The sequence below is a fragment of the Symphodus melops genome, assembly GCF_947650265.1.
Source record: "Symphodus melops genome assembly, chromosome: 5".
Taxonomy (NCBI): domain Eukaryota; kingdom Metazoa; phylum Chordata; class Actinopteri; order Labriformes; family Labridae; genus Symphodus; species Symphodus melops.
The window spans coordinates 29,963,709-29,974,425 of NC_136695.1; the positions used below are offsets into that span (position 1 = coordinate 29,963,709).

The 10,717-nt window shown below is 44.4% G+C and overlaps 1 protein-coding gene across 1 annotated transcript in view; it reads right to left on the minus strand.

Annotated features, from left to right (window-relative positions):
• rhbg (Rh family B glycoprotein) overlaps positions 1-7,516 on the minus strand; it is a 12,510-nt gene extending 4,994 nt beyond the window's left edge. The window contains 3 exon segments of the mRNA XM_079344234.1: positions 98-248; positions 3,276-3,462; positions 7,166-7,516. Coding sequence (XP_079200360.1) covers positions 98-248; positions 3,276-3,462; positions 7,166-7,343 — 516 coding nt within the window. The 5' untranslated portion in view covers positions 7,344-7,516.
• Positions 7,517-10,717: the final 3,201 nt, after the last annotated feature.

The following is a 10,717-nucleotide window of genomic DNA, read 5'->3' on the forward strand; positions in this document are numbered from 1 at the left end:
AAGGCGGGTTGGTCCTTCTCTAAAGCCAGCATGATTATTAAAGACATGAAGAAGACACCATTAATATCTATAATCAATCAGCACTTCAGCCTCTTACCTCCAGAATGCTCAGCAGGACATACTCATTGACAGCAAACAGGGTGACCTCAAACATCGCCATGATCAGCAGCTGAACCGGACTGGTTTTACCCAGAACGGCTCCGAACGAGATGAGCACAGAACCCGTGCAGAAGTCGGCATTGATCATACTGCAAGATGGAGACATACATCACTACAGCAGCCCGAATCTGGACCCGAACCTGAACCTGAACCCAAACCTGAACCTAAACCTAAACCTGAACCTGAACCTGAACTCAAACCTGAACCTGAACCTGAACTCAAACCTGAACCTAACCCTGAACTCAAACCTGAACCTGAACCTGAACTCAAACCTGAACCTAACCCTGAACCTGAACCTGAACCCAAACCTGAACCTAACCCTGAACCTAAACATGAACTCAAACCTGAACCTGAACCTGAACTCAAACCTGAACCTGAACCTGAACTCAAACCTGAACCTGAACCTGAACCTGAACCCAAACCTGCACATGAGGTCTATACTATGAAGCGAGTTCAACATATCAGGGTCTCTGTGGGGGATCTGGTTTAACAAACTCTGACATCAGAGATGGTGATTATCAGTCCTACGATGCCGGTTATCAACCTGATCCATCAACCCGGGTTACAGAGAGCGCCTTCACGTAAAAGGGGCGGAGTTAGCGTCATTGAACCAATCACAATCATCACTGCGTCTGCTGTCAGCAGATCATCATATCTACAAACATTATATTTACACAAAGTACAAACTATATGAGTGATATAAATGAGACAAACAGGCTGCAGAGAGACACAGCTGCAGGAAGGACAAAACAAAGTAAACAGAGGTCAAAGGTCAGCTTGTATTTGTCCCGTGGTTAGTTCACCTTAGAACTGACTCTAAGAACTGGTCTCTGAACTCAATGTGCTGCTGTGACTCTTTAAAGTGGTTAAACTGCAGCTCATCACAAACAGAGCAGGACACATTCAACATGAAGAAGAAAACATTCATTATTTTACATCTTTCACTGAAATGTTCCGGAGCTTTCTTCAGTCTCTGTTGAAGGATATCAGTGAAACATCATCAACAACTAAACACACTATAATGTCAAATCATGATGGACACATCAAGTGTCCTCCCCCCTCTCCATCAGCTCCAGGAAGAGACACATGAAGTGTCCTCCCCCCTCTCCATCAGCTCCAGGAAGAGACACATCAAGTGTCCTCCCCCCTCTCCATCAGCTCCAGGAAGAGACACATCAAGTGTCCTCCCCCCTCTCCATCAGCTCCAGGAAGAGACACATCAAGTGTCCTCCCCCCTCTCCATCAGCTCCAGGAAGAGACACATGAAGTGTCCTCCCCCCTCTCCATCAGCTCCAGGAAGAGACACATGAAGTGTCCTCCCCCCTCTCCATCAGCTCCAGGAAGAGACACATCAAGTGTCCTCCCCCCTCTCCATCAGCTCCAGGAAGAGACACATCAAGTGTCCTCCCCCCCTCTCCATCAGCTCCAGGAAGAGACACATGAAGTGTCCTCCCCCCTCTCCATCAGCTCCAGGAGCTCCACCATCTAAACATCTGATTGGTCAGTGGGCGGAGCTTTAACCTGCTCCGGAGCAGGTCAGGTGTTCAGCATCAGTTACCGTGGTGACGTACCCAGGTAAAAAGTCATCGACCCTCGTAGGACTGAAAACCCAGAGTGAACCCTGAAGGGACCCCGCTAAGCTCAAATCCTGCTCCAGAGTCCAGACCTGACCCCGCTAAGCTCAAATCCTGCTTCGTAGTATAGACCTCTGGAAGCAAACAACAACAACAAGAACCAACAAACAGGAAATAAACAATGACAACAAGAACCAACAAACAGGAAATAAACAATGACAACAAGAACCAACAAACAGGAAGTAAACAATGACAACAAGAACCAACAAACAGGAAATAAACAATGACAACAAGAACCAACAAACAGGAAATAAACAACGACAACAAGAACCAACAAACAGGAAATAAACAACGACAACAAGAACCAACAAACAGGAAATAAACAATGACAACAAGAACCAACAAACAGGAAGTAAACAATGACAACAAGAACCAACAAACAGGAAGTAAACAATGACAACAAGAACCAACAAACAGGAAATAAACAATGACAACAAGAACCAACAAACAGGAAATAAACAACGACAACAAGAACCAACAAACAGGAAATAAACAATGACAACAAGAACCAACAAACAGGAAATAAACAATGACAACAAGAACCAACAAACAGGAAATAAACAATGACAACAAGAACCAACAAACAGGAAATAAACAATGACAACAAGAACCAACAAACAGGAAGTAAACAATGACAACAAGAACCAACAAACAGGAAGTAAACAATGACAACAAGAACCAACAAACAGGAAATAAACAATGACAACAAGAGCCAACAAACAGGAAATAAACAATGACAACAAGAACCAACAAACAGGAAATAAACAACGACAACAAGAACCAACAAACAGGAAGTAAACAATGACAACAAGAACCAACAAACAGGAAATAAACAATGACAACAAGAACCAACAAACAGGAAATAAACAATGACAACAAGAGCCAACAAACAGGAAATAAACAACGACAACAAGAACCAACAAACAGGAAGTAAACAACGACAACAAGAACCAACAAACAGGAAGTAAACAACAAACAGTAGGAGCAACAGAAACAGGAAGTAAACAACAGGAAGAGCAAACAGCTGTCTATGTGATTCGTTCTTCATTAAAAGGAGGAGGAGCAACTGAAAGGTTTTTGGATGTGAAGAAGAGTTCTTAAAGTCTTCTGGATAAGAAGGTTTGAATGTTGAGTGTTTGGACAGATTTACATCGAGGCGGTTTGACACATTTGAAAAACAGGATCTCTGTTATCTGATCCACACGATGGAAGAGTCCTGACATTGCCGGGCAGGCGGACTGAAACCAGGACTGGCTTAGACCCTCATAGAGAAGCCTGGACTGTGAAATCCAAAGCTCGCTGAGGTTACAGTCTGTGATAGCAGCAGGATGGTCTTGGCTGTGTCATTTTGAGCACTGAGCTGTAGTCGAAGGAAGCTCAGAGTAAAGGTTTGTTCAGAGGTTATAATCAGCTAGACTGTGTGTCAGACTGTTTTTAAAATGTTTGTATGTTTGTGTTTGGACATGTTCTCTGGGTTCATACCTCTCCACTCCCACATGGATCTTGCCATGATGCATCCCATGGAAGAAGCCCTGCATCAGTGTTGCCCACTGCAGGGCGAAGGCTGCGATCAGGAAGTTGAAGCCCACGCTGCTGAAGCCGTACCTCTGCAGGAACGTCATGAGGAAGCCAAAACCGATGAAGATCATCACGTGCACATCCTGGAAACCTGCACGACAAAGAAAACACCAGCTGAGAAAAACACGGAGACGCTCAGCAGCCTGGAGAACAAGGCTTTAGGTCAACAGGGAACTTTTGTCTTTGTTTTCTCTAAAGGACGAGACACCTCGAAGATTCAAGCAACCTCACCCAAACCATCGACTGATATATTGCAGAATAATATGGAGTGATTATTGTTATCATTCTTTTCTTTCTCATCATTGGTTTCTGAGGGTTCCTTTAAAGCCCAGTTTCTTCTTTCTTCCAGCTTCGGCTTCTTTGAGCTGAATCACCAGATTAGAGACACCAAGAAGCTCTTCACTGGGGACAGTTACAGAAACTTTAGATTCTCATGGGGACATCAAGGAAGACGTTACTTTAAAGGGTTTTATTTAGATGTGTATTTCATGAAGTGTTCAAACAGTTAACTCTGAGAGTGAGGATAAATAACTGTGGTACCTCCCACCCTCACTGTCCTGGTTCACACACTTTGTGAGCTCGCTCTCTTACTCTCCTCATTTGTCCAAAACAGCCTCACACAATATTGCACTGTGCTGTGGCGGCCGTCTCCATGGTAACTGTCAATTGGCATGGCCAGCAGAGGTGTCGCCAGTGTCCCCGATGGCATTTTGGCCCAGATACTTTCACCAAATCCAAGGAGGAAATCGTCCAATTAGAGCAAAGAAAGGATCTGCTGAGAGGAATCAGCGTCACATGTGGAGGTGTGCTCGGCTCAGATCATTTATCTGTTCAGGACCACCAGGCCTCTTTAAACCCTCCAGTACAACATATAACCTCTGCACGTCTGGATGAACAGTCTTAAGTCTGTCAGGCTGAAATCAAATGTTTAAATCTGATTCTCTGCAAAGAATCACCATGACTCCACTGAGAGGTTGACATACGAAGAACTGGCCAGAAAGACAGTACACAGATACGAAAGAGACGAGGGAGGACTCAAGTGTGACACTGGAGGCTCAGAGGAAACAGGTGAAGGTGATCAAAAAGGGAAGACATGATACACAGGCCTACAAAATAAAACAGGAAACATAAAGAACTAAGAATAAAAAATAAAAAAGAGAGACCACACAGAGCTCAGGTGTTGTTTACATGTTGTTTAAGTCTTGTTTACATGTTGTTTACATGTCATTCAAACGTTGTTTGCGTTGTTTACATGTTGTTTACATGTTGTTTACATGTCATTCAAACGTTGTTTGTGTTCTTTACATGTTGTTTACATGTCATTCAAACGTTGTTTGTATTGTTTACATGTTGTTTAAGTATTTTTTATGTGTTGGAGCTTGTTTTCATTTTTATCACATGTTTTTAATTCTGCTCGTGGACGTTCATATAGTCCTGATTCTTGTTTCCCTCAGTGAGCTGCTGTTAGTCAGTGAAGCCTGCAGGTGAGTCCAGCCTCAGGTAAGCTGTTAAACTTTGGGTGAACTTTAGTGAGTGACATGAAAAAAATGAGACTCCTTCATTCTCAGCATTCTCTGTTCCCTCACAGATCACCTGACAGCGAGGCTCGCAGGCAAACCTGGTTAACAGTTTCTGACTTGTTAGGACACGCCCACCAGCCGTTACTACTTCTCAGTCAAAAAAAACCAAAAAAAAAACCTGAATTTCCCTCGGGATCAATAAAGTATCTATCTATCTATCTATCTATCTATCTATCTATCTATCTATCTATCTATCTATCTTGTGTTTATTGGGTTTTTTTCAAAGGCTTATTTATGGGCTTTTTCAGCCTTTTTTGGATAGCGCGGTGGTTAGAGTCGGAAGGGGGCGAGACATGCTACGAGGTTGCCACGGGCCAGAGGCGAACCCGGGTCGCTCACACGGGTCGCTCACACGGGTCGCTCACACGGGTCGCTCACACGAGGCCTGCAGCGCCGCTGTGCCACCAGCGCGGCCCAAGCTCGTGCTTTTAAGGTGGAACAGGTAGATGGTAACTGCGCTCATGCTCCACATAAAGAGCCTGTCACCTGTGCGAGGTGTAAGTTTGACTGAAGTCCATAAAGTGACCTGTATTATCGTATCCTGGGTAGAAAAAGGGAATCATTTGAATCTGGATCAAACCCTTTGAACAAACACCGTCTTGTTAATAAAAAATAATCTATTCCTGATGAAGTAACAGTTTTCATCTTCCTCTTCAATATCGTGTTACTTCTTGATTTATAGATTTATAGAAGTAAACATGGAACACATTAAAGATCAGTTCATAAATCTATCTGTATGTGAACACGTGACCTTGTGACCGCTTGGTCATCAATCATCATTATCTGTTTAGCTCCAATTATAACAAGTGTTATCTCGAGATGCTTCACAAAAGAGCGGACGGGATAAAATGTAGGCAGGATTTCTCCTTTGTTTAGGGTGAGCGTTATCACATGGTCATGTGATCATGTGACCTTGTGATCATGTGGTCATGGATAAAGTTTATTGTTCAGACTTTCTTATTATATTTCAGCACAGAGGTCAGAACGATAAACAGACATTAGTTCCTGACACAGCTCACTGATTGGGTGAGCTGTTACTACGACCACCAAGGTCACTGTGTTGTGTCTTCTTCATGTGTTTTTTTTGTTGCAGGCTTTGTGTCTGCAGCTTCACCTTCTTACTGAGGTCATCAGAAGATTTTAGGATAAACGTGACAGCCTGACAGATGTGTGCTATCAATGTCTGCTCCCCTTATAGAGGCCTTATTCACCTATATCTTTTATTATTGATCTGAAGAAGATTCCTAAGAAGACTCTTTGTCAGATTCACCTGTGTTTTCTTATCTATTCGTGTTCCTCAGGGTGCGTCTGTTGTTCCCAATTAGCATAGAATTGGCGGTTATGCCCATAAAAGGGCATGGTACAGAACCCTGAACCTTCACCATGAACCTTCACCCTGAACGTTCACCATGAACCTTCACCCTGAACCTTCACCCTGAACCTTCACTATGAACCTTCACCCTGAACCTTCACCCTGAACCTTCACCCTGAACCTTCACCATGAACCTTCACCCTGAACCTTCACCCTGAACCTTCACCCTGAACCTTCACCCTGAACCTTCACCCTGAACCTTCACCCTGAACCTTCACCATGAACCTTCACCATGAACCTTCACCATGAACCTTCACCATGAACCTTCACCCTGAACCTTCACCCTGAACCTTCACCATGAACCTTCACCATGAACCTTCACCCTGAACCTTCACCATGAACCTTCACCCTGAACCTTCACCCTGAACCTTCACCATGAACCTTCACCCTGAACCTTCACCCTGAACCTTCACCCTGAACCTTCACCATGAACCTTCACCATGAACCTTCACCCTGAACCTTCACCCTGAACCTTCACCATGAACCTTCACCCTGAACCTTCACCATGAACCTTCACCCTGAACCTTCACCCTGAACCTTCACCATGAACCTTCACCATGAACCTTCACCATGAATTCCATTTTATCACCAACGACAACCATTAGGTAAAAAAAAGCGCACCAAGCGGTCAACCACAGGAGCAGTGACCAGCGTTCAACCTGGCGGAGCAATTCGGGGTTAAGGGTTTTGCCCAAGGACACATTGTTGCTCACATGAGCTGGGGATCGAACCCTTGATCTTCCTGTTAAAGAGACAACAACTCTATCCACTGAGCCACAGCCGCCCACGAACCTTTACCCTAAACATGAACCTCCTCACATGAGCAGATCAGGAACACTCACTTGGGTAACGGTAGTAGAAGTCGTTGTCGTAGTCTGAGTGGGTTTTGTTATGCCACTTCCTTGCATCCGTCTCATAGTCGTACTCTACCAAGGCGCCAAAGAGGATGATGAGGATGATCTCCAGGATGAAGCAGACGACTGGCAGCTTCAGCCGCATGTTAGTTGAAGAATCAGTCATGTTTTTTTATCCCAGAGAGACGTAAGGCTGTCAGGAGGAAGATAGAAGATAAAACATCCAGCACAGAAAGTTCAGAGCCTCTCTCTCTCTCTCTGTCTCTCTCTCTCTCTCTCTCTGTCTCTCTCTGTCCTCAGTGCAGAGACAGAATGATGCTGTGAGTGTGTGCACTGTTTGACACTGTGCTCATGTTTGCTCTGCTGGCTCACACCTACCAGACCTGCCTCCTTTTAGAATAAAGCAGGCTCCCTGTAAGCTCCGCCCCCTCATACTTTACCTTTTTAAGGTGGTCTGAAGACCTGTGCTCACCTCACGTCACTTCAAGTGACTAATGATCTTTTACTATGAGAGATGAGCTCAGTTTGTTAAAAAAAAAAAACAATAAAAAGGAGGATTTTCATAATGACAAGTATTTATGGAAAGGTCTCTTACAGGTCACTGAAAGTTCTCCATTCGTTAAACTCCCACCAAGGTAAAGGTGTTCAGAAACTCTGTTTAAGGTGTTCATGTGTAGACGGGGAGAGTCACACTGAGATAAGCGTGATGGCAAATGTCACCAATCCAGTACCACAGATAATGTTGCTAACTGGACACAAACCACACCGTCAATGTTACTGTGTTTGTTTGAAAGAATTTAACGTGTGTGGACAGGATTATTTTATAAACTGGATAAAGGAAAACCTCAGTTTAAAAATGACTGGTTTAGATCTGGACTAGACCTGAGTCCAAGAAGACCTCCGTCTACTGGAGGAGAAACCTGCACGCACACACAAGAGATCCTCGCCCTAACCCTCCTCCTGTGGATCCCTGATGGGTTATTAGTATCAGGTGAGCTCAATCTGCAGCTGCAGTGAAGAGAGAACGCCAACCTGCAGAGATTTTTTTAAAGAGACGTGTTGACGTTACAGATTGAGAACTACTTTGAACATCTTGACATTTATCTTGAAAAGTTCTTGATTTTTTCCGATTCAGCCGATGTGATGTCATCAAAAGGATAAAAAAACCTGAGTTTAAAGATTTATATAATGACCCTTCAGATGAACTAGCTGCAGACATTTCACTGCACACATGCTCAGTGTGAAGACAGCGTATCTGCCCCCCCCCCCCTTTGCCCCTCAGCTCAAGAGAATGAACGAACAGTAGTGTGAAATTCCTGCACTGTTGTCTAATGTATGTTATCTGTACGTAACATCACAGACAGGTTTGGTCTCGTGGTTATCTCGTCTCATCTGGTGCCAGGCCTCTTGTAGCCTCCATGATGTGACTTCTAAATCCCGCCCTCCTGTGATTGACAGATTGTGTTATCAGTGGGGCCCCGGAGCCAGATTGCTGCCCTGATGGAGCGACAAGAAGCTCCCACTTCCAAAGAGATGGTGAAATCTGTGGCACGCACACATAGACTTTACATGTATGATCTTGATTGTGGTTCGGATCATATTCAGGATGTGGTGTTCACATGGACCTAAGTGGTGACACTACACCTCAGGTCAAGCCTTTAAAAATAACTTTATAGAAATGATATCTTTGTCTCTGATGAGTCTTGGTTTCAATCTGTGTCATCACCGTCCTCACAGGAGACCATGTTTGGACCTGCTGCTAGCCTGCTTCCTGCTCTGTAAGGAGACAATTCATTCAGTTGAATTCAACAAGGTCTTATAAGCTGGAGCTTAAACTGCTACGATGGTTCAAAAGTCTTTTATACAGCACAGAATATGGTCTTTAATTCTTTAGAGCAGGGGTGTCCAAAGTGCGGCCCGGGGGCCATTTGTGGCCCTTGAGTGGATTTTTTGTGGCCCTTGAGTGGATTTTTTGTGGCCCTTGACTTCAAATCAAAGAATCAGAAGATTTTGGCCCCAGGCCTCGTCAGATGGCATATTTCGTTCTTTTTTTCTTCTTCATGTTAGCGAGGGAGACCTATAAAAGCCTGACTATTCTTTACAAAAAATTAGAACACAACAGTTTCCCACTGCAATTAGTTATTGTGTATTTACATTATTTTTTGAAGACAAAAATACAAAATACAAAAAGTTCCTCCTAATATTTAAAAAAACAAACAAAAAAACCCTGTGGCCCGTGAGCGATTCTAACGCGACAATTTTGGCCCGCAAGAAAAAAAGTTTGGACACCACTCTGCTTTAGAGTCTTAGCTTTGCTAGCATTCTTCTGACTCTAACGAGGCCACACCCCTTATTCTTAAAAACTGAAAGCATACATATATTTGATCTAAAACACTAAGTTCTGTCCAGGCTGTTAACATGTTTACTTCTATAAAGTTAAACCTTTAAACATGGGGCTCTGTGGGGATTGAATCGTTATTGGAGACAACACCTAGTAGACACTTGAGGAACTGTAGGGTTTTTTAACATCTCTTTTTTTCTGTCTTGAATGTTTGTAAACCAGATAGAAGGTTAATCACTAAATTTAAGAGAAAATTGAAAACGTGCAGAACTCATTTATTTTGAGCACTTTTCATCTGAGCAGCCTAACACCTGAGCCCTAACACCTACAGCCTAACACCTGAGCCCTAACACCTGAGCCCTAACACCTACAGCCTAACACCTACAGCCTAACACCTACAGCCTAACACCTGAGCCCTAACACCTACAGCCTAACACCTACAGCCTAACACCTGAGCCCTAACACCTACAGCCTAACACCTGAGCCCTAACACCTGAGCCCTAACACCTACAGCCTAACACCTGAGCCCTAACACCTACAGCCTAACACCTACAGCCTAACACCTGAGCCCTAACACCTACAGCCTAACACCTGAGCCCTAACACCTACAGCCTAACACCTACAGCCTAACACCTGAGCCCTAACACCTACAGCCTAACACCTACAGCCTAACACCTACAGCCTAACACCTACAGCCTAACACCTACAGCCTAACACCTGAGCCCTAACACCTACAGCCTAACACCTACAGCCTAACACCTACAGCCTAACACCTACAGCCTAACACCTGCAGCCTAACACCTGAGCCCTAACACCTACAGCCTAACACCTGAGCCCTAACACCTACAGCCTAACACCTGCAGCCTAACATCTACAGCCTAACACCTACAGCCTAACACCTACAGCCTAACACCTACAGCCTAACACCTACAGCCTAACACCTGCAGCCTAACACCTACAGCCTAACACCTACAGCCTAACACCTGCAGCCTAACACCTGCAGCCTAACACCTGCAGCCTAACACCTACAGCCTAACACCTGCAGCCTAACACCTACAGCCTAACACCTGAACCTAACACCTACAGCCTAACACCTGCAGCCTAACACCTGCAGCCTAACACCTACAGCCTAACACCTACAGCCTAACACCTACAGCCTAACACCTGAGCCTAACACCTACAGCCTAACACCTGCAGCC